The sequence below is a fragment of the Drosophila erecta genome, unplaced genomic scaffold (genome assembly GCF_003286155.1).
Source record: "Drosophila erecta strain 14021-0224.00,06,07 unplaced genomic scaffold, DereRS2 tig00000000-arrow-pilon, whole genome shotgun sequence".
Taxonomy (NCBI): domain Eukaryota; kingdom Metazoa; phylum Arthropoda; class Insecta; order Diptera; family Drosophilidae; genus Drosophila; species Drosophila erecta.
Window position 1 is genome coordinate 12,882,550 of NW_020825194.1, and position 23,446 is coordinate 12,905,995.

General features: G+C 41.1%; 4 protein-coding genes across 4 annotated transcripts; 1 reads left to right on the forward strand and 3 right to left on the reverse strand.

Moving 5' to 3' along the window:
- On the forward strand, positions 1-21,139 carry LOC6552106 (leishmanolysin-like peptidase). The gene is made up of 9 exons (XM_001980664.3): positions 1-885; positions 16,304-16,446; positions 17,776-17,806; positions 17,869-17,951; positions 18,022-18,133; positions 18,594-18,979; positions 19,040-19,453; positions 19,518-19,810; positions 19,878-21,139. The coding sequence occupies exons 1-9, from the start codon at positions 790-792 to the stop codon at positions 20,333-20,335; spliced, it is 2,016 nt and encodes a 671-aa protein (XP_001980700.1). The 5' UTR covers positions 1-789; the 3' UTR covers positions 20,336-21,139.
- LOC26526536 lies at positions 6,606-7,218 on the reverse strand. The gene is made up of 3 exons (XM_015155009.1): positions 7,057-7,218; positions 6,826-7,002; positions 6,606-6,764 (listed from the first exon to the last, which is right to left on the reverse strand). Exons 1-3 carry the CDS (start codon positions 7,216-7,218, stop codon positions 6,606-6,608), a joined length of 498 nt encoding a protein of 165 aa, XP_015010495.1.
- LOC26526802 lies at positions 12,782-15,493 on the reverse strand. The gene is made up of 4 exons (XM_015155041.1): positions 15,397-15,493; positions 13,231-13,337; positions 13,002-13,178; positions 12,782-12,940 (listed from the first exon to the last, which is right to left on the reverse strand). The coding sequence occupies exons 1-4, from the start codon at positions 15,491-15,493 to the stop codon at positions 12,782-12,784; spliced, it is 540 nt and encodes a 179-aa protein (XP_015010527.1).
- Positions 21,135-23,321, reverse strand: LOC6552105 (zinc finger protein 506). Its single transcript, XM_001980663.3, has 4 exons — positions 23,033-23,321; positions 21,796-22,977; positions 21,387-21,736; positions 21,135-21,322 (listed from the first exon to the last, which is right to left on the reverse strand). The coding sequence occupies exons 1-4, from the start codon at positions 23,210-23,212 to the stop codon at positions 21,166-21,168; spliced, it is 1,869 nt and encodes a 622-aa protein (XP_001980699.1). The 5' UTR covers positions 23,213-23,321; the 3' UTR covers positions 21,135-21,165.
- Positions 23,322-23,446: the final 125 nt, after the last annotated feature.

The window sequence follows — 23,446 nt, forward strand, 5'->3', positions numbered from 1 at the left end:
AAAAACAAGATTATTGGCGAAAGGGCATCTGGTCACACATCGTCATATTATATATAGACCCTCGATTCAAAACAAAATCGGCTGTCAAACGTTAACGTCGGTGTCGGACGCGTCGCTGTGATTGTTGTTCGTGTCAACCACCCCCGCCGGTACTGAAACGCCCCCCTTTCGCGCGAGTGTTTTTATGATTTTGCTGAATGAAAAGGCTCGGCAAATGCGCCTATTGAGCGCCCACTGTGTCGGGACTGGCAGTGAGTCCTACAGAATGCTCTCGCTGCACGGACAGTTCATGAGAATTTGACATTTAAGTGCTAGTGTGTTCCTGCTTTTGCGGCTAACTGCAGTTTGTAGTTTGCCTTTCATGCATTTTTTTGTTTGGCGTGGGCTGAGATTAGCGGACACACCCACCCGAAAACAAAAACAAAAAGTAGTCCAAAGGCCCCAATAATTGAGTGTCACTGTGTGTGTGTGGGTGTGTGTGTGCGAGTTGTTTATGTGTGCGAGTGAGAGGAAAGGGATTCGAATCGAGCCGGTTTTCGCGAGTTAATTGACAAAGCAAACGGCGAAAAGCCAGCAAACAAACGCAAACAAAGAGGAAAATAAACAAAGAACTTTAAGTGCAGATATGCGTGTTCGAAAATCAAGTGATAATTAAATAAAAATCATATTCAACCGGGGAATGAAAGGATCGCCATTACAATGCTGAAAACTCTATAATATCCCACAACGATATTCCACCCCGAAGTGAAACACCACGGCCAAACGCCCCCGCCCCGCCCCCTCACTAAGATGGCCAAATTCCTGGCAGCCCTCGGCGTCTGCTCTTGGCTCCTTCTTTCGGCCAACGCTCACAACTGCCAGCACCAGCATCCAAAGGCCCACGAGGTGAGTTGCGTTCGGCTGGGTCCGAAATGAAGGGATTTGTTTGGATTGGATTGTATTGGGTTGAATTGGCCTTCTTCTTTTTCTCCGCCTCTCCGCGCAAATAAAACAAATAATATCCCGGAAAGGGCTATTTTGGGAACACGGAGTCTTTGGGTGCTCACCCGCACACGTGTGCCAAGTATCTACAACCCGATCTACAAAAATATTTTTAAATCCATTTCATGCCTAACATATCTGAAAGTTGCATGGCAACTAGCAACGATTTTTGCAAGCTTGAGTTTAGTTTACAAGATGAGTCGTAGCGAAATTATAATCAAATTTTTGGGCTTTTAAAGGCAAATGGCATTAGTCTTTAAAGTTTACGTAGTTTGTAAACTTGATCAGCTTGAAAATCCGAATTTCGGAAAATTACAAGTGAATGGAGATTTCGATGCTCGAATTACTTGCTTGGTTTTGCTTTTCTTCGGCCATTTACGCAAATGGTCCTTTGCGCTCATTAGAGCGAGTTCCTAATTGGTGCACACTGTGCTCGCGGAAATTTCATAATTGATTGGGCTCTGGCATGGAAAAGGTCTAATTAGTGCCGATTTAGGGGGAGCCCTGAAATTGCCGTTCTCATAATTCCGGCATAGAAACAGTGCCAGAAGCAGAAACAATAAACATCCAGCGAAGGTGGTGGCAACCACAGCTTATTGACTAATTCCGCTGGATAATAATATGCGCATTCGAGATTCAGTATTCAGCCAATGCAATGTGGTTTAGTCAGTCAGTCAGGTGGTGCTGCATATTAACTGGTGCCTCATAACGTGTAACCCACCATCGTGGTTACCAAACCGCCTCCACCTGCACCACATCCACATCCACATCCACATCCACATCCACATCCAGTGCTCTAGTTAGGGTTTAATGTCAGACTCTGTCCGCCAACTTGTTGCTCTGGATTTAAATACCGCCGGACTTTTGTTTTTGTGTCTTTGGATGTTTTTCGCTTGCACATTACTGCTTTCCAATCAACGGCGATTTAATTGGCGCGTCGCCATAAATAAAGGTCGCCTTCAATTGCGCAAAAGGGGGAAATTTACATGATTACTGTATCGAGTGGGGTACAGTCTGTCCTGCATGGTTGCAATTTGCCGCAAATCGGTAACTGCAGTTTCGCTTGAAACACAATCGAGCTTAGAATTTTCTGGAAAATCACATTTCCCAGGTGTTTTGTAACATTCCAAATATGCAGTTTAAGAGAACAAAATTATTACACAGCTGTTGCTTACCAGTGAATAAAGATTGACAGAAAAAGCAACTATAGTGTAGCTTGCGCAAAAGATCAGCTTTTTGCAAAGTTTGGCAGGATGCATATGTATTTGCAAACCCACCAGTAGAGGCACTTCTCATTCGGTAAAATAACTTTCAATTGAGAAAATTTTCCACAAGTTTTAAAAATAAATTTTATGGAAAATTCGTGCGACCACAAAAGTTTTAATTAGCCACTAACTACTATGTATTCGAGCCAGCAAAAGTGAACTGGAATGGCAGGGAAATGAATTAATTCAGCGACTGTCTGTCGATGGCTAGCGATGCTGTCGAGGTCGCCCAGCGTGTAATTAATTGAATTATCTGTAACTTAAACTGCTGTAAGTGCAAAAAACATTCGTCCAGAGAATGTGTCTCTCTGCCCACGAATGTCCTGCTGTCTGGCCGCTGAAAATCATCCTGACAAGAGGATAAAGATATATGTATATATAACAGCGGGCGAACGTGTACATATGCGTGTGGAACGGCCATCCAATTAAATACCGGTCCAGTTGAAACCCAAGCACTCGTTTCTAATTAGTCTTATATAAATTGAAGAACGCGGCTGTCAACAACTGCGAGAACAACTGAAGATGTCTAGAAATGGGAAAAGTGAAAAATTTGTCACGTTGCCAGTGTGCGTGCCAGCCTGTCAGCGATGTCGCGGACTGTACTGACCTCCTGAACCGATAAGAGCGTAGGCAGGTTGCACATTTAACTTCCGTAATGCTTTGGCTTACCAAACTGAGTTGCAGGGAATCTGCATCTATTCAAGATAAAAGCTTTTTATGGATCACAATCTCTTCCAACTCTTCCAACGGGTTTTCCCCAAGGTTGCCAACATTTTCCAAAGAAATAAGCTAGCATTGAGGAAAGTAATTTTATTTTTGCGCACATCCAAGTCGTAGTGTTCCTACATAAACTACATACAGCTTTGCTGTTTTGATATGACAAATTCTAGGCTGATGCTTGCCTGTATTTCCATTTAATATTAATTGGATAGCATCTATCTATATTTCTGCACTTCTGCCCCAACCAACCATCACGATTAAATATTTATCAACTTGACGAAAGCAAACTTTAAACAGGCAAGTTACGATGCAGCAAAACGATCCGGACAGCAACCAACAAGAGTTATTTACAAAATTTTGAAGCGTCCTTCTCGATGGGAAGTTGCAAAATAGAAAAGGAAATCGATTACGGATTCTGTGGTCTTTACGGAAAACAGTGCTGGTTGACTTGGCAGAAAGCTATTCTTCGACTTGCAATTGTAATTGGCCAATTAGGAGTCGAGCAGCTTCAGTTGCAGCAAGTGGAGGGATTACCGTAAACTGAAAAAATTCATAAAAATGGGCAATTGATCAGATACAAATTTGCATAGCCTGCCAATATAGAATTAGGCACTTGTACCTTTTTTATGATAGTGCAACGGCGTTGAAATTTGTAAGAAGCTGTAAAAATCCATTTGGTATTTCGACTAATGGCTAGCTACAAAATTCCCCCTAAAACCTCAACTATTCACATTTTTCGTTGCGGAACATTAAAAAACTTTAGTTTTATGCTCATGTTTCGTTTTAATGCATGCTTGCATTTCTCGAATTTGTGAAATATTTTAAAGCTACATGCTGTGTGTTATTTGGGTGTAAGTTGTAAAACTTATGTATAGAAAGTAAAAACAAACTTCATCATAATGTCCATATTTTTCCTATTTAATTAAAACGCTGTGAGCAGAAGTTTATATCAGTAGCTTAGTTGCCATAGCAATGGCAAATGGATGGCTAGTAAAAATCTCGAACTCATGGAGGAGACTGGGGAAAAACACGTTTATCTAAAGCCAAAGGCAGTTGGCCAACTGGCTGATGAATGTTCACGGCGATGACGCGCGCTTCAGGGCCTTTAAACGAAACTGTTTTGAAACACAACACCGCCATCTGCCGGCGAACAAACAAGTGACTTTAGCAGGAAGAGATTCATGTGAGTGAAGGGAATCCGCTTGAAGGAGGCCGACGCTTCGCAGGGTCCTTCCATAAGCCCTTTAAGTCCCTGCATATTGGTCCAAATTGCAACTAGAAGGCATATGTATGCATTTGCATTTCAATTTTCGGTTCCAATCACTCTGCATTTGTGCAATCCAACGTGCTGTTTCTCGATTTCATCGGAGAACGTGTCCTTAGTTGAATCAGCCACTAATTACGAATTGTCGTTGATGCCTCAAATCATTGTGTAAATTGAATTCGTTTGTGCTAATTTATTCCAGGCTTTTAAAGTGTTTCAATCGATACAGCTTCAGGGCACTCAGTAAGGGGATTAATTTCACACAATGCATAAATTCTGATAATTATATTAATAGAAAATAAATGTACTCTTGCATATATTTTAACTTAGCTTGTATAATTAGAGACATATATCAATTTACTGCAACTTTAATTTGATGCATTGCAATATTGTTTTCCTTTCACCAATGAAACAAGAATTTCATCATCATTATAAAGTTTATTTTGGGAAGTCAGTGCTTTATTTAACCTTGCATGAACTGTCAAGTAATTTATGTAATCAAGAGATGATCTTAATTCTAAATGTATTGCATTGCAGCAGAGAATGTAAAAATGTTATTAACCTGAATGAATTACCGAACTTTTATTTGCTGGGGCTTTCGCATTTTATTTCAACACAGATTGAAATAATACATAAAATGCACATTCAGTTGTGGGAATTGGTGCACTTAATATTTATTTCAAAAGCAACCAGCGCATTCATGGAACTTTTCAGTGTCAGTTAATGCAATTATTCAATTGACTGCCCTATCTTCCCAATTTATTTGAGTTGCGGCGTAAATTGTACCACTTGAACAGCTGCTGATCTGAATAGCTGCTGGTGCTAAAGTGCCTTAGATTAGCTACAGTTCACAGTTTCAATTAAGTAACACACAGCTTATTTCTTTTTGCGGTCAAACTGTGAGGTAACGAGCGAATTGAGTACAAATAATAATCAAATAATCAAACCCGCCGAACAGATGAGTCAGACAAGGAGCTAACAGCATGCAAATTGGCCATCGGCAAAACCCGGCTCAAAAGGTATTAAAAACGAAGAAAAAGCAAAAATGGGTAAGCTGAGCAGAGCAAAATGCTCCGGAGAATCCAAGAGTGAGAGTGCTGGCCAAACGAAAGTGAAAGCCCATACACAAACGCTCGACTGAAAGGCGCGATTTCGATTGATCTGCCGAACTTGAGCGAGCGTTGAACGCAGGTGACAGTCGGCGGAAAACTGCACTCGGAGAAAACGGGTGCAAGAAAGTTACATTAATGATTTTCTTTCTCATTTGGTGCTTGACTTTGAAAATTAGAATAATATGAGCACACTTTTGTGCTATTTCCAATGAATACATATTTCGTCTTTCCCCCCAACTCGCAATCCTTAAATTAGGTTATCGAAAACGGGAACAAAGCTGATTATATTAGTTAGTATCAACACATTACGGCATTTATGTTAATGTTATTGCTGCTTGATTCAACAACACCATGAATATTTATAATGAGTGAATAAATTTGACTAGACACGTTGTTTTATTAATTTATTTTAATAAATATTTCGTTATACCAACAAAAGGAGATCAAAGTGTATAATATCGCATTTTGTACTAACGAACAGTTGACATTTCCAAATGTTTTCCTAGTTGAACATCCATTTTCTTCCTCTGCAACAATGTTGTGCGGAAGAGAGTGCAAATGGGTGAGATGAAGAGGTAGAAATGTTGTCAGTTACGGATTGGTTGCCGATTGGCAGTCGGAGCAACTGCCTCCGAGCCAGAGATAGACGTAAATAATTACCCAACCACCATCGATGATCGATTCCCGCGCCCAAATTAGCATGCGCAACTGGACAAACCGAGTTGGCGCTTCGTAATCCCAATCTCCACATCCACCACAATCCCCCATCCTCGAATCACCGAAAGCGAACGTGCGTGGCTTGCAGTTGGCCATTTATGACGGCTCTCTTAGCCGCCTCTTATTTGTTTGGCTTTAAAAGTAAATACGGGAGGTAATCAGGCGGGCGCATGCGCAGCCAACTGTGGCCAAAACGAACACATTTCTCTTTGCTTTTCTTTGCCGGTCGTCGTCTTGACTTTTTGTGTATTTTCTGTTCGAATTTATACCATTTCTGCCTTAAACGTGAGTCGCATGGCCAAAAGCTGGACACGCTCGAATGTGGCCCACAAACCGAAAAAAATTTGTTTGCCACTGAAATCTGTGTCAGTATGCAAGCGGGCTGGGCATTACGTCTTATCACCGATTGAATAAGCCCGTTTGCATACCGCTGTGGTTGGAAAGTGTGGCGAAAAATATGGTAATATCATCATATTAAGGAATAGTTCATAAAGTTAATTTAAATAATCATTTATCATCATTCTGGAAATCGAATTCGACATTTAGTTACCTAAAAAATAGTACAGATCCATTTATTTTAAATGCCGCCTCTTTTTTGACATACCAAGTTGTATGTAGGCCATATTGACCGTGGTCTACGGGGAATTTGGCCAAAACAGCATTTTCATCAGGAGTCCAATTCCAAAGTCGCATCTCTGTGCCAGCCTGTTGATGTTTGTTTGAAAGGTTTATAACAATTGAAAAATACCATAATTTCTTTGCTTACCTCGTACGGACAGGTGTGGTTGACATTTGTGAAAGGCTTTATAAACGAATATATTAAATTGGGAATGAAGAACTTCCTTTGATTCTTAAAGAATTGGCAAACGTCCACTCGCATGTCGTAAAAAAATGGATGCCAACCGCCATTCTCGCGCTTAACCATTTTGAAATGGATCTCAACCTTCAGAAAAAAATATGCTTTAGTTATTGGAAATGGAAATGATGTCCGTATTACCTCTGAGATGGTTCTATTTAAAAAGACTGCAAGGTTGATCATGTTGTGCTTTCGATCTATTGCCTTTATTTCGCACAGATTGAATTTTGTCAGTTCCGGAGCACAAACTTCGCAATTGAGGGAATTGAACTTATATGACCCGTAAACCTTGAAAATTATCATATTTTAGTCCTAAACTCCTGAAATATAGTATCTTACTAACAGGTATACAACCGAAGTTATTAAAATAAAATATATATAAATAAATAACTTGCACTCTGAACATTTTACTGTTTCGTACTAAAAGCTGTCCGTTTCGTAATACTTATAGAAAAACATCAGTTTGGTAATTTCTTTGTAATTGCTATTGATGGCAATCGTCTGATTTGATCTTTGAACTATTTGGCTGGAAATATTTCGCATTGGCAACCAAACTTTTTGGGTTGTATGAATTTTAATGCATATTAATAGAAATGGTGAGGAAATTGTTATACCCGTTACTCTTAGAGTAGAAGGGTATACTAGATTCCTTGAAAAGTATGTAACAGGCATAAGGAAGCGTTTCCGACCATATAAAGTATATATATTCTTGTTCAGGATTAATAGCAAAGTCGAACTGGCCATGTCCGTCTGTCCGTTCGTCTGTCCGTATGAACGCTTCAATCTCAGGACCTAAAAAAAAGCTAGAATGTTGAGATTAGCATGCTGCTTCCAGAGACATAGACATAGACATGTCAATGGAATGCCACGCCCACAGAACGCCCAAGACTGTCACGCATGTCAATGTCACGTTTGTCAAATGTCAAACATTTTGAAAAATGTTTTGATATTTTTTCATTTTTGAATGTATGTTGTAAATTTCTATAGATTTGCCAAAAACCTTTTTCCCCACCCACTCTAACGCCCACAAGCCGCACAAAACTCTCAAGCCCACAATTTTAAAAAATGCTTAAGTTTTTTTTTCATTTTATTATTTTTTTTCCCAATTTCTACCGATATTCCAGAAAATTTTGAAATTTCTCGTTTGAAATTCGAAATCTGATAGTTTTATTATTATTTTTCCAATTTCTACCGATATTCCAGAAAATTTTGAAATTTCTCGTTTGAAATTCGAAATCTGATAGTCGGGGAACTCGACTATAGCATTCTATCTTGTTTTAACTAATTAAATATCAATTTAAATTGAATCTATTTTCTATTTTTCGCTGATGATTTAACCTTTTAAATTAACATACACGTGCTTTAAGCTCGGAAAACATCGTGTCCATTTTTAGTGACATTGAACTGTTAGCGGCTTACATCACAATGCATTTGGGTTGCATTAAAGATATTGACACTGCTATAAGTCGGAATCCCAATCCCCCTGTGTGATTCCACTCCCCATTAATGACATCAAACCCATCGAGCTGCCCGTCCAAATGGTATTGTGCGTCACCATCTTTCACCTGCCAATCGTTCCGAAGATGATTTGTAATTTGTGCGGTTTTTCAAGCGCTTTTTCAATGCACTCGACCGCAGCAACTCTGCATCTTTTTGGGGGGATAATGCTCCCCAGCTGGGCACGATCAATGTGAAGATCGTACATCATACTGGTTGTTTTTTCGAGAGTCTTTGTCACGTTTATTGCCAGCTCCGGACATATATTATATTATATCTCTTTGATGGTTTATGGTTACTTTACTTATCTCAACACATGACTTTAGCAGGGCGTTGCCTAGTGGGGGTCGAGCTTGGGATAATATATCACTTTATTCATGTACAATATTCAACTCTGATGCCAAATCTTAGACAGCCAGTAACTACTGTTACTATTAAAACCAGAATTTACTATTTTAAAATGTTATAAAAAAGGTTGCTTTTACTAACATAGTAACATTTCCGAATTTTTATTGTAGTGTCACAAAATACGGGTTTTGGCTGCAAATATAATCATTATCTGGATAAATTTGTAATTACATCTATTTGTAAACAATGATGTTTGAAGAATTAAACAGTGACAAGCAGATATAGTCACGTTGGCGGCTGATCTGCAGTCATTAGTGCTCCGATGACTTTGATGGGTGCGAGATAAATCACCGGGATTGGTCCAATCCCCGAACACTTCATGGTAACCACACCACTGTTTGTTCAGCTCATTTCAATGCCAAACTCTTTTGTCAGATCGCGATTGCCTCACAAATATTGTTCTTAAATTTTTCCGCTTATGGAAAAGTCGTAGTGTTCATACATAAACAACATACAGCATTAAACTTTGCTGTTTTGATATGACAAATTCTAGGCTGATGCTTGCCTGTATTTCCATTTAATATTAATTGGATAGCATCTATCTATATTTCTGCACTTCTGCCCCAACCAACCATCACGATTAAATATTTATCAACTTGACGAAAGCAAACTTTAAACAAGCAAGTTACGATGCAGCAAAACGATCCGGACAGCAACCAACAAGAGTTATTTACAAAAGTTTGAAGCGTCCTTCTCGATGGGAAGTTGCAAAATAGAAAAGGAAATCGATTACGGATTCTGTGGTCTTTACGGAAAACAGTGCTGGTTGACTTGGCAGAAAGCTATTCTTCGACTTGCAATTGTAATTGTCCAATTAGGAATCGAGCAGTTTCAGTTGCAGCAAGTGGAGGGATTACCGTAAACTGAAAAAATTCATAAAAATGGGCAATTGATCAGATACAAATTTGCATAGCCTGCCAATATAGAGTTAGGCACTTGGACCTTTTTTAATATTGTGCAACGCCGTTGAAATTTGTAAGAAGCTGTAAAAATCCATTTGGTATTTCGACTAATGGCTAGCTACAAAATTCCCCCTAAAACCTCAACTATTCACATTTTTCGTTGCGGAACATTAAAAAACTTTAGTTTTATGCTCATGTTTCGTTTTAATGCATGCTTGCATTTCTCGAATTTGTGAAAATGTTTTAAAGCTACAAGCTGTGTGTTATTTGGGTGTAAGTTGTAAAACTTATGTATAGAAAGTAAAAACAAACTTCATCATAATGTCCTTATTTTTCCTATTTAATTAAAACGCTGTTAGCAGAAGTTTATATCAGTAGCTTAGTTGCCATAGCAATGGCAAATGGATGGCTAGTAAAAATCTCGAACTCATGGAGACTGGGGAAAAACACGTTTATCTAAAGCCAAAGGCAGTTGGCCAACTGGCTGATGAATGTTCACGGCGATGACGCGCGCTTCAGGGCCTTTAAACGAAACTGTTTTGAAACACAACACCGCCATCTGCCGGCGAACAAACAAGTGACTTTAGCAGGAAGAGATTCATGTGCGTGAAGTGAATCCGCTTGAAGGAGGCCGACGCTTCGCAGGGTCCTTCCATAAGCCCTTTAAGTGCCTGCATATTGGTCCAAATTGCAACTAGAAGGCATATGTATGCATTTGCATTTGAATTTTCGGTTCCAATCACTCTGCATTTGTGCAATCCAACGTGCTGTTTCTCGATTTCATCGGAGAACGTGTCCTTAGTTGAATCAGCCACTAATTACGCATTGTCGTTGATGCCTCAAATCATTGTGTAAATTTAATTCGTTTGTGCTAATTTATTCCAGGCTTTTAAAGTGTTTCAATCGATACAGCTGCAAGGCATTCAGTAAGGGGATTAATTTCACACAATGCATAAATTCTGATAATTATATTAATAGAAAATAAATGTACTCTTGCATTTATTTTAACTTAGCTTGTATAATTAGAGACATATATCAATTTACTGCAACTTTAATTTGATGCATTGCAGGATTGTTATCCTTTCACCAATGAAACAAGAATTTCATCATCATTATAAAGTTTATTTTGGGAAGTCAGTGCTTTATTTAACCTTGCATGAACTGTCAAGGAATTTATGTAAGAGATGATCTTAATTCTTAATTTATTGCATTGCAGCAGAGAATGTAAAAATGTTATTAACCTGAATGAATTACCGAACTTTTATTTGCTGGGGCTTTCGCATTTTATTTCAACACAGATTGAAATAATACATAAAATGCACATTCAGTTGTGGGAATTTGTGCACTTAATATTTATTTCAAAAGCAACCAGCGCATTCATGGAACTTTTCAGTGTCAGTTAATGCAATTATTCAATTGACTGCCCTATCTTCCCAATTTATTTGAGTTGCGGCGTAAATTGTACCACTTGAACAGCTGCTGATCTGAATAGCTGCTGGTGCTAAAGTGCCTTAGATTAGCTACAGTTCATAGTTTCAATTAAGTAACACACAGCTTATTTCTTTTTGCGGTCAAACTGTGAGGTAACGAGCGAATTGAGTACAAATAATAATCAAATAATCAAACCCGCCGAACAGATGAGTCAGACAAAGAGCTAACAGCATGCAAATTGGCCATCGGCAAAACCCGGCTCAAAAGGTATTAAAAACGAAGAAAAAGCAAAAATGGGTAAGCTGAGCAGAGCAAAATGCTCCGGAGAATCCAAGAGTGAGAGTGCTGGCCAAACGAAAGTGAAAGCCCATACACAAACGCTCGACTGAAAGGCGCGATTTCGATTGATCTGCCGAACTTGAGCGAGCGTTGAACGCAGGTGACAGTCGGCGGAAAACTGCACTCGGAGAAAACGGGTGCAAGAAAGTTACATTAATGATTTTCTTTCTCATTTGGTGCTTGACTTTGAAAATTAGAATAATATGAGCACACTTTTGTGCTATTTCCAATGAATACATATTTCGTCTTTCCCCCCAACTCGCAATCCTTAAATTAGGTTATCGAAAACGGGAACAAAGCTGATTATATTAGTTAGTATCAACACATTACGGCATTTATGTTAATGTTATTGCTGCTTGATTCAACAACACCATGAATATTTATAATGAGTGAATAAATTTGACTAGACACGTTGTTTTATTAATTTATTTTAATAAATATTTCGTTATACCAACAAAAGGAGATCAAAGTGTATAATATCGCATTTTGTACTAACGAACAGTTGACATTTCCAAATGTTTTCCTAGTTGAACATCCATTTTCTTCCTCTGCAACAATGTTGTGCGGAAGAGAGTGCAAATGGGTGAGATGAAGAGGTAGAAATGTTGTCAGTTACGGATTGGTTGCCGATTGGCAGTCGGAGCAACTGCCTCCGAGCCAGAGATAGACGTAAATAATTACCCAACCACCATCGATGATCGATTCCCGCGCCCAAATTAGCATGCGCAACTGGACAAACCGAGTTGGCGCTTCGTAATCCCAATCTCCACATCCACCACAATCCCCCATCCTCGAATCACCGAAAGCGAACGTGCGTGGCTTGCAGTTGGCCATTTATGACGGCTCTCTTAGCCGCCTCTTATTTGTTTGGCTTTAAAAGTAAATACGGGAGGTAATCAGGCGGGCGCATGCGCAGCCAACTGTGGCCAAAACGAACACATTTCTCTTTGCTTTTCTTTGCCGGTCGTCGTCTTGACTTTTTGTGTATTTTCTGTTCGAATTTATACCATTTCTGCCTTAAACGTGAGTCGCATGGCCAAAAGCTGGACACGCTCGAATGTGGCCCACAAACCGAAAAAAATTTGTTTGCCACTGAAATCTGTGTCAGTATGCAAGCGGGCTGGGCATTACGTCTTATCACCGATTGAATAAGCCCGTGTGCATACCGCTGTGGTTGGAAAGTGTGGCGAAAAATATGGTAATTTCATATCATATCATTAAGGAATAGTTCATAAAGGTAATTTAAATAATCATTTATCATCATTCTGGAAATCGAATTCGACATTTAGTTACCTAAAAAATAGTACAGATCCATTTACTTTCAATGCCGCCTCTTTTTTGACATACCAAGTTGTATGTAGGCCATATTGGCCGTGGTCTACGGGAAATTTGGCTATAATAGCATTTTCATCAGGAGTCCAATTCCAAAGTCGCATCTCTGTGCCAGCCTGTTGATGTTTGTTTGAAAGGTTTATAACAATTGAAAAATACCATCATTTCTTTGCTTACCTCGTACGGGCAGGTGTGGTTGACATTTGTGAAAGGCTTTATAAACGAATATATTAAATTGGGAATGAAGAACTTCTTTTGATTCCTAAAGAATTGGCAAACGTCCACTCGCATGTCGTAAAAAAATGGATGCCAACCGCCATTCTCGCGCTTAACTATTTTGAAATGGATCTCAACCTTCAGAAAAATTTGCTTTAGTTATTGGAAATGGAAATTATGTCCGTATTACCTCTGAGATGGTGGTATTTAAAAAGGCTGCAAGGTTGATCATGTTGTGTGTTCGATCAATCGCCTTTATTTCGCACAGCTTGACTTTTCCCAGTTCCGGAGCACAAACTTCACAATTGAGGGAATTGAACTTATATGACCCGTGCACCTTGAAGATTACTATATTTTAGTCCTAAACTCCTGAAATATGGTATCTTACTAACAGGTATACAACCGAAGTTATTAAAATAAAATATGTATAAATAAATAACTTGCACTCTGAACATTTTACTGTTTCATACTGAAAGCTGCCCGTTTCGTAATACTTATAGAAAAAAATCAGTTTGCTAATTTATTTGTAATTGCCATTGATGGCATTCGTCTGATTTGATCTTTGAACTTGTTGGCTAAAAATATATCGCATTAGCAAGAAAACTTTTTGGTTTATATGAATTTTAATGCATATTTCTACAAATGGTGAGGAAATTGATATACCGGTTACTCTTAGAGTAAAAGGGTATACAAGATTCGTTGAAAAGTATGTAACAGGCAGAAGGAAGCGTTTCCGACCAATATATATTCTTGTTCAGGATCAATAGCCAAGTCGAACTGGCCGTCCGTCTGTCCGTCCATCTGTCCGTCCGTCTGTCCGTCCGTCTGTCCGCCCGTCGATCCGTATGAACGCCTCGATCTCAGTAACTCTAAAAGCTAGAATGTTGAGATTAAGCATGCAGCTTCCAGAGACATAGACAGAGCGTAAGTTTGTTTCCAAATGTTGCCCACAAACCGCCAAAAACTGTCACGCCCACACTTTTGAAAAATGTTTTGATATTTTTTAAATTTGGAATATATCTTGAAAATTTCTATAGATTTGCCAAAAACCTTTTTCCCCACCCACTCTAACGCCCACAAGTCGCACAAAACTCTCAAGCCCACAAAATTCTAAAAAATGCTAAAGTTTTTTTTCATTTTATTATTTTTTTTCCCAATTTCTACCGATATTCCAGAAAATGTTGAAATATCTCGTTTGCACTTCCCACTAGCTGAGTAACGGGTATCTGATAGTCGGGGAACTCGACTATAGCATTCTATCTTGTCTAAACTAATTAAATATCAATTTAAATTGAATCTATTTTTCGCTAATGATTTAACCTTATAAAATTAACATACACGTGCTTTAAGCTCGGAAAATTTTAGTGTCATTGAACTGTTAGCGGTTTACATCACAATGCATTTGGGTTGCATTAAAGATATTGACACTGCTATAAGTCGGAATCCCAATCCCCCTGTGTGATTCCACTCCCCATTAATGACATCAACGACATCAAACACCGTCCAAATGGTATTGTGCGTCACCATCTTTCACCTGCCAAACGTTGCGAAGATGATTTGTAATTTGTACGGTTTTTCAAGCGCTTTTTCAATGCACTCGACCGCAGCAACTCTGCATCTTTTTGGGGGGATAATGCTCCCCAGCTGGGCACGATCAATGTGAAGATCGTACATCATACTGGTTGTTTTTTCGAGAGTCTTTGTCACGTTTATTGCCAGCTCCGGACATATATTATATTATATCTCTTTGATGGTTTATGGTTACTTTACTTATCTCAACACATGACTTTAGCAGGGCGTTGCCTAGTGGGGGTCGAGCTTGGGATAATATATCACTTTATTCATGTACAATATTCAACTCTGATGCCAAATCTTAGATAGCCAGTAACTACTATTACTATTAAAACCTGAATTGACTATTTTAAAAAGTTATAAAACTTGCTTTTACTAAATAATAAATATAGGCCCCATAGTAACATTTCCTGAATTTCAATTGTAGTGTCACATAATACGGGTTTTGGCTGCATAAATAATCATTATCTGGATAAATTTGTAATTACATCTATTTGTAAACAATGATGCTTGAAGAATTAAACAGTGACAAGCAGATATAGTCACGTTGGCGGCTGATCTGCAGTCATTAGTGCTCCGATGACTTTGATGGGTGCGAGATAAATCACCGGGATTGGTCCAATCCCCGAACACTTCATGGTAACCACACCACTGTTTGTTCAGCTCATTTCAATGCCAAACTCTTTTGTCAGATCGCGATTGCCTCACAACTATTGTTGTTCTTGAATAGTTAAGTAAATAGGAATGTTTTTTCCTCGGATTCGTGTTCGTGCAGGTGTCTAACTTTGCCATTTATCGGCGGTTAGCAGCCGCATTTGGGCACTGAGAACACCTAGGAAATCACTTCCCACGCTGGGGGTCATATGGTGCTCCATTAACATTTCTTGTGTGCAAATTAGCTTTATAAAGCGTAAATTTCAATTGCGAGTGTCGATGCAAATGGCTTTTACTCCGCCTGGCTTTCCATTTATGAGGTAGGCGTAGGCACCCTACGATGAATTGAAAAGATACTTTTGCTTTCCGAATACCCACTTCCCCGGAGAAATCCTGAGGGGATAGAACCTTTCAGGACTGCTTTCCGGACGGATAGACAGCCAGACATCCGTATATATTTGATGAGCATATTTTTAGCGGCACTCAGGCGAATCTCCGAGATAAAATGTCTGCGACAATATAAGGTGATGATGAGTGTCGAGTGCTTTGTCTGTCTGGCAGACGATTATCTGTGGTTTATGGGGCCGCCATGCATATTCAACGAAGACATCTAATTTATTCCTAATAATTGGCACAGATTGCACAATGCGAGTGCCATAATAATGGCAACGGCAACAATGGCCAGAAAAACAGAAAACGAAATTGCCAAAACAATATAATATAATCAGCCGCAGCCCCACAAATCATTGACATTTCGATGTGCCAATCGTTCGACATTTTGGCGGGCAATTTAAAATTAATTTCCCTGCAATTTGTGCAGACCAATTACCGCCGTGGAGCTGCCTTTTTGTGTGGCCTTTGTCTGACTACATGTCGTCATTTAGTAGTTAACAACGAAATTTCGCTTTCGTTTAAGCTCCGCTGACTGATTTCTTGATTTCATCTCAACTGCTCGCTCCCCAGCTGTTTGCTCTCCCTTTCTGCTATCCGCCACTATCGGGCTCATCATCCGTCCATCTCTTTATTTCGTTTTATAGGTCGTCCATGGCGTGCGCATCCAACTGGCTGATAGCGAAGATGACTCCGCCGGAGATCCAGCGAGGCATAGCGTCCGCCGGCGCAGCGTGGTCGCCGAGCAGCCACTGCGAATTCTGCTCGTCTACGACGAATCCGTCTACAGGTGAGTACCGCTTACACTCTGCGAAATTACTGCAAATAGTACCAATTTTGTGCCAATTCAAAGCTCAATGAGCAAGAGAAAAACTCGTTGAGATGTAAAAGGATAATTTGTATTGCGTGCAGAAGTATTAATATTAGTTCGAATTGAATATAAGCTTTTTTGCTTTATATAGATTAATATAGATAGATTTACCATAGAGAATTGAGTTTCTCGCCGTGTCGATCTGCGCTCCAGCTCTGAAAATTGACTTTAATTGCACTTTAATGGCAGCCAGCCAAGCAGACAGAAAAAACAGCTTACAATTTGACTTGGCCGAATGTCAAGTTAACATAAAGTCGCGCAAAAGCGGCTAAATAACTCACTTTCCGGACCGTTTTGCTTTGGCCATGCACCGTTACCAACGCTGCGAGTTGGGTAACCAAACTACCACTATATGCTATACTGCTTGAGTTCAGGCCCAAATCGGTTGACCATGTGTGAGTGCGCAATTTGTTCGAATCCACGCAGTTGGCCGAGGTGTCTCCTAAGGTTGGCCATCGATTGCTCCATCCACATGGTCACTAGCTGGCCACTTTAGCTGGCCAGATTGGCTGACTGTTGCTAGCCCGCTTCGATCTGAACGATCGATTGGCGTATATTGGCAGCGGACAAGGTCAACAGGAAAGCAGAGAGTTTTAGTTTTGGGCCTCGCTTTCGATTCAATGAATAATTTAGTCGTGAATAAGCGACTCAAACAGGTGCCAACAGGCACACAATTAACCTGCCTGAGTGTAAGTCTCAAAAAGTTGGCAGTGAATAAGCGGCGACCTTCGTGTAAAAGTGCTTTCGTCGAGCAATTTACAATTACTAATTGATTTCAAGCTCAATTGAAGCTTGATACGATTTCAAGCTTAATAAAACTGACATATTTTAATCCGATTATCCGGCTTTGGCCACAAATGGTTGCGCTTCTGATTGTATTGATTACTGACTAATCAGATAGTGCTGGCTAATTTACTACAATTTTTAATTAGGTAGCATTCCATTACTATCAACTTGTTATGAAAGCTGTGCTTTGTAATGCCCTTTGTAAGATGGAACTGTTCTAAGCCCTGAGTTCAGTAATAAGCTGTAATGGCGATAACAAAGGCATCACATAAATTGGTTGTCAGGCATTTATATGTCCAGAAAGGCAAATTGGCTTTTTGGATTTCACAGAATCCCCACAGCAACTAGGAAACGACACCCACGCCTTTGTGTAACCCCTTTTATTTCCAGAATTTCATAAACAAAACTATTTTCTTGTTTTTCATGCTATCCTGCGTTCATGCTTTCACTTGCCTCCGCCAGGCTGGAAGAGGAGAAATTTAATTTGATAAATGTGAGTTGACATTTCTTGGCCACGACCTGGCATACTGAATACCTTGCTTTAATCCCCTCCAGGACACCGTGCTGCCGGAAGCCGTGCAGTTCTGGGAACAGGCCCTGATGGTGCGGGAGACCAAGGGCGTCATTCGGCTCAATAGGTGCGTTTAACCCCTCCACTTTCAAGCAACCCGCAAGCAGTATGAAATATTAATTTTACATTTGTTTTAGGAAATGCGACAGCACCCAGGTGTATGTGAAAAACGGACATACCCACTGCATCGACCATTGCAAGGCGACGACCATGTGCGGCGAGGTTCAGGTGCCCGATGCGCACTTGGATGTGAGTAATCCCCGGAATCTTATCAGAGCTATCCCCACCCAACGAAATTCTTGTGGAACACTAGCCACACCTTGCTCAGTTCGAAACACCTTCGTTTGAAGAATGACCTTGGGTTGCAGTAAGCGCAGCCTAACCAAATTTAAACTGCTAAAATTGAAAACTGGTTTAAGCCACTCATGAGCACTTGCAGCTTTGATCATGGGTCACTTAAATACTTGAATAGTTGGTAGCTACAAAACGCCCTTTGTTAAATTGCATTTCTGTGGCCAGGTTGTAAGCATTTCAACAAAATATGCCTTTCTTGTATTAATATTTTACATGTAATTAGCATGCCTTCTCCTTTTTTCTTAAAGGCAGAAATGATGTATTTTTTGGAGATCTTAATGTCTGGGCTTAAAATATAATTTACTACCACATGTTTGTACACTTGGCCATTGTATTTATAATTAAATTTTTTCAGGTGTGTCGGGTGTGCAATGCCACGGGTCAGAACTGTAGAATCGATAGTAACACGCAGCCGGGCGACGGAATTGAGAATGCGGACTTCGTGTTCTACGTGTCCGCCAGGCAGACGCAGCGTTGTTTCAAGGGTCTAACAGTGGCCTATGCGGCCCATTGCCAACAGGAGGCGGCTCTGGATCGTCCAATCGCCGGTCATGCGAATCTCTGTCCGGAGAGCATCAGCACCAAGCCGCAGGAACTGCAGACTCTGATCTCCACCGTGAAGCACGAGATTCTGCATGCGCTGGGATTCTCCGTGAGCTTGTACGCTTTCTTTCGGGACGATGAAGGAAAACCCCGAACTCCGCGAAAATCAGACACTGGCAAGCCGTACCTGAACGAAAAGTGAGCAGCCGACTGTCGTGTTAAGTAAATTGGCGTCTAATCCGTAAAGTCCATTTGCAGATTGCAGATCCATCAGTGGAGCAACGAGACCATTCGCAAGGTGGTGCGAGAGAACTGGTCTGTGCGTGGTGGCCATGTTAACAAGGTAGTGGACATGATGGTCACGCCCCGCGTAATTGCCGAGGTGCGCGCCCACTTCAACTGCAATAAACTGGAGGGCGCCGAGCTGGAGGATCAGGGTGGCGAAGGCACCGCCCTGACCCACTGGGAAAAGCGCATACTGGAGAATGAGGCCATGACTGGCACTCACACACAGTCGCCGGTCTTCTCGCGCATCACTCTTGCATTGATGGAGGACTCCGGCTGGTATCGGGCCAACTACTCCATGGCAACGCCGCTGACCTGGGGCAAGGGACTGGGATGTGCGTTTGCCATGCGTAGTTGCAAGGATTGGATACAGTACAACCATGCCAGGTAAAACGATTCATGCACAAAATAGGTGATCCTTTGCTTACTGCCTTTTATTACGCTTGCAAAGGGGTCGCTCCATACATCCCTTCTGCTCGAAGGTCAAGCAGGATCCTCTCCAAACCGAGTGTACAGATGACCGCAACTCTGTGGCGCTGTGCAATCTAATCCGTCATGATTTTGAGCTGCCCAAAGGCTACCAGAACTTCGACAGCCTAAACCATGTGAAGGACGGCGAAGAGGGGTTCTACGGCGGTTCGGTCTCGCTGGCCGATCACTGTCCCTACATTCAGGAGTTTACCTGGCGCAGCAAGAACGTGATAGTGCGAGGATCTCATTGTCGCTTTACGGAGAATAATCCCAGTAAGACAACCAAGCTATAATTACTTACATGGATGTGTAACTACATTTCTTTGATATCCGTCTGCAGAGCCCGAGAAGAACTTCGCCTTGGAGAGCTACGGCGAGGGAGCAAAGTGCTTCGAACACAGCGAGTCCATGTGGGAGGAGCGATCCTGTCACCAGACGCGTGAGTGGCAGCACTGGGGCAGCGGATGCTACAAGTACGATTGCTTCGACGGGCGTCTGCACATCCTGGTGGGCAACTATAGCTACAAGTGCTCCTTCCCCGGACAGAAGCTTTCCATTCGAATCGCTGCCAATGGATGGCTGCACAAGGGCGTGATCATGTGCCCGCCGTGCCACGAGCTGTGCGGAGCACAATTTGCTGCTCAGGGCAAGCAGTGTCGTCCGGGCGAGGAGCCCGATCCGCTCAACAAGTACCCGCGCGACAACCTCGCCTGTGGAGCGGGCAGTGATCAATCACGATCCGTGGCCATAATTACCGCTGTTCTCCTGCTTTTCGGCCTGCGGTTGGGATTCAGTTAGGCTGAGCAGTTGGCAGGGTGCAGATTTACTTGCTCTTTATGTATGTAGTGAAATTTGTACATTTTAGCTGTATGATAAGCTCAATTTATCTAAAAGTAGGTCGATAGTGTAGTACTCCCAAATCTGAGTTGGTCGGTTTTCTAGGCAAAGAAGCTGGTAATTTAATCTATGGACAATTCGTATCCAATTTGCACAAGCTTTGCCATTTAAATAGTCTTTGGTTATTTCGTAAAATAAACAATGCTCAATTATTGCATAGTTAAATTAAAAATGTTGTCCTTAGATTACACCAATCCTTTTATACTTCTTCGCAACCGTACAATTTGACAACTCCTACCAAACATATAGCTATAAAATCGTAATCGTATTTTATCCATCCCGAAATGTGATCTTTTTTAAGTGTGTCCTTGGATATTTACTGCATTTTGAAATGTTGTCCACATATAAAGCCAATCACTTTCAAGTGGAGCATCCAAAGGCGTTTCTATGCTTCTTGAATATCGATCTTTACATTCCAAAGCCAATTGCGAAAAATATTTGATATATGGTATGGTGGCATTGACAGTTCCACTAGCTTGTTAAATTCTTTGTTATTTATTATGAATATGGTTTTCGAAATTTGTTGATTGCCTTGTGATTTATGTATTCAATTAGTTTTGTCTAAGCTAAATGTGTTTTTCCATTTCTGCTGCCTATCAAGCATTTAAGAATTGTAAACTCTCGATTTGTAATCTAGCTTTTAAGAACGTAAACTAGCAATGTGAATAAACCAAGAGACCCTTGTAATCGCACGTTTTAAGTGAGCATCTAATTGAAGTTTATTTAAATACTTAGGAATAATCAAGCTCCTCGACCAGCTCGTAGAGGATGGCACCGTCGGTGTCTTTCGTTGGAGATTCAGTGTCATTATCTTGCTTTTTAGGCGGAACTTTTGGCCTACTACCCTTTACTTTGCAAGGTCCTGCGGGTGTTTTTAAAAGCTTGGACCTGGTTCAAAATGGAATGGAATAATTAATAAACTGCTGAGTTACACTCTAATGTTGTTACATACGCCTTCGTGAGTTCGTCCAGCATTGGAAGAAGTGTGGAACGTGTCACTCCGCGCGCTTCCTCTTCGGCCAGTTCCTTGGGATGCGCCTGGCGTTTGTGCGATCGACAATTGGAGCCATTGGCGAAGTCTCTTCCGCAAAAATTGCATTTATACGGCCGGATGCCGGTGTGAAGGATGAGATGTGCCTTTAGCGTCTTGCTTCGCTTGAACGTCGATCCGCAGACTTCACACTTAAATTGACGTTTATCTGAGTGCACCAATTTGTGCTTGTTGAACGTGCGACGGGTTTTTAGCTTCAAGCCGCATACAGTGCACTCGTAGATATCGGCACTGTGCGTATCTAAATGGATCTAAAAAAAGTTTAGCTGGTTTATCTACTTATACTGAGTTCGACTGCATGACAACCTACCTTTAACCTCGCATTGTTTTTAAAGCGTCGCTTGCACACGGGACACTCGAAGGGACACTCATCCGTGTGCACAAGTTTGTGATCCTTCAGTCCAGTAATGTAGTTAAAGCTCTTGCCGCAGAGGTCGCAAACGTAGGGCTTTATTTGGTTGTGGATGCCTTCTATATGCCGCTTGAGTGTTCCCGGGGTTGTGAAGCGCTTTTCGCAGTGTGGACAGGAGTTATCTGTCTTTGCTTTGACTCGGACATGAGTTCGGTGGTGGGAGTGCAGCTGGGCGACTGTTGGGAAGCATAGTTTGCACTGATTACACTCTAACTGTGGCAGATCCTCGGCCACAGTGTTGTGAACCTCCTCCATGTGACGCTTGTAGGCTTTGGGTTTCTTATACGGCTTTTTGCAAATATTGCACTTATACATGGCTGGTTCCTCGGGTATTTCATTCTCGTCATAGGTCACATGCTCTGGGGAGATATCTTCCTGGGTATCCTCGCTTGATTCCATGGATTCTACAGTGTCTTTCGTTTCTTCGGATTCTTTTTGCGGATCGTGTTGTACTATTTCATATGTTTCCATATTAAAATCTGAGACTTGGCTTTCTTCAATAATCTGCGACTCCTCGATATAGCGTTCCTCTGTCATGTGCTCCACTGAACAATCTGAAGCGTCTTGGGGATCTACCACTTCCCCAACAGTGTCGATCTCTTCCTCCACAGTCTCAACCTCTTCCTCCGCAAGGTCTTCCACCTCTTCTTCTAAGACGTCCTCTTCCATTTCAGAAATTTGCATTTCTTCTTCGACAATATGTTCCTCTTTAAGAAAGTCTTGTTTTTCCTGAAGACATTGTTCTTCCACCAACAAATTTGGTATCATTAGGATTTCACCTTCCATTCTACTGGATGTTACTGTTTGGCAGACTATTGGTTGATCCTCACTGATGCATTCTTCCTCATTCTGGAGATTTGCCTCCACTGCGTTGAGCATTATATGCTTCCATCCATCAGTGGCTACACCGCACTCCTCTCGCATTTGCTCATAATCCGTCAAATGATCAGGCTTTAACAACTGCAATTTGCTGAAGAGGATCTGCACTTTGCGAACCCTCTCCGAAAAGTCGATGAGGCAGTCCATCAATGTGAAGCATTCGGCACACAGAAAATTGCTCAGCTCATCCTCCCTTTTGATCTGAAAGGCATACTCTTAGTAATCTGTTTGGAATGGCTACATTTATAGCAGTTACATCGACCCAAAAGTATTTGCCAATGGTCATGGCCATTGTGCTCGCCCAGGAGTTTTGTTTCGCCTCCCGGAAGAACACATTTTGGTTGCTCGGATGCTCCTTGGAACACAGGCGACACCATTGGTGCCAAATTGTTGAATCTCGGTTGACGGCTTGAGTTTCTGCGATAATAACCGACATATTCAGAAAACATCGAAAATATTCTTTCGTTTTGTTTTGATTAACAGCCCTGCCTTGCAAAAATACCAGGGCTGGAAGCTACGCAAGCAAAAAGGGCTGCGGACTTTTCCATTGATTAGTTCACGAACCACAGGTTCCGGAACTACAGAGCTATAATTGAAATGAACTGATAAAGAGAAAGTAAGGGAACAGTATTTTTTTTTTTTAATTTAGCTTTTCAAATTTATTCAAGTC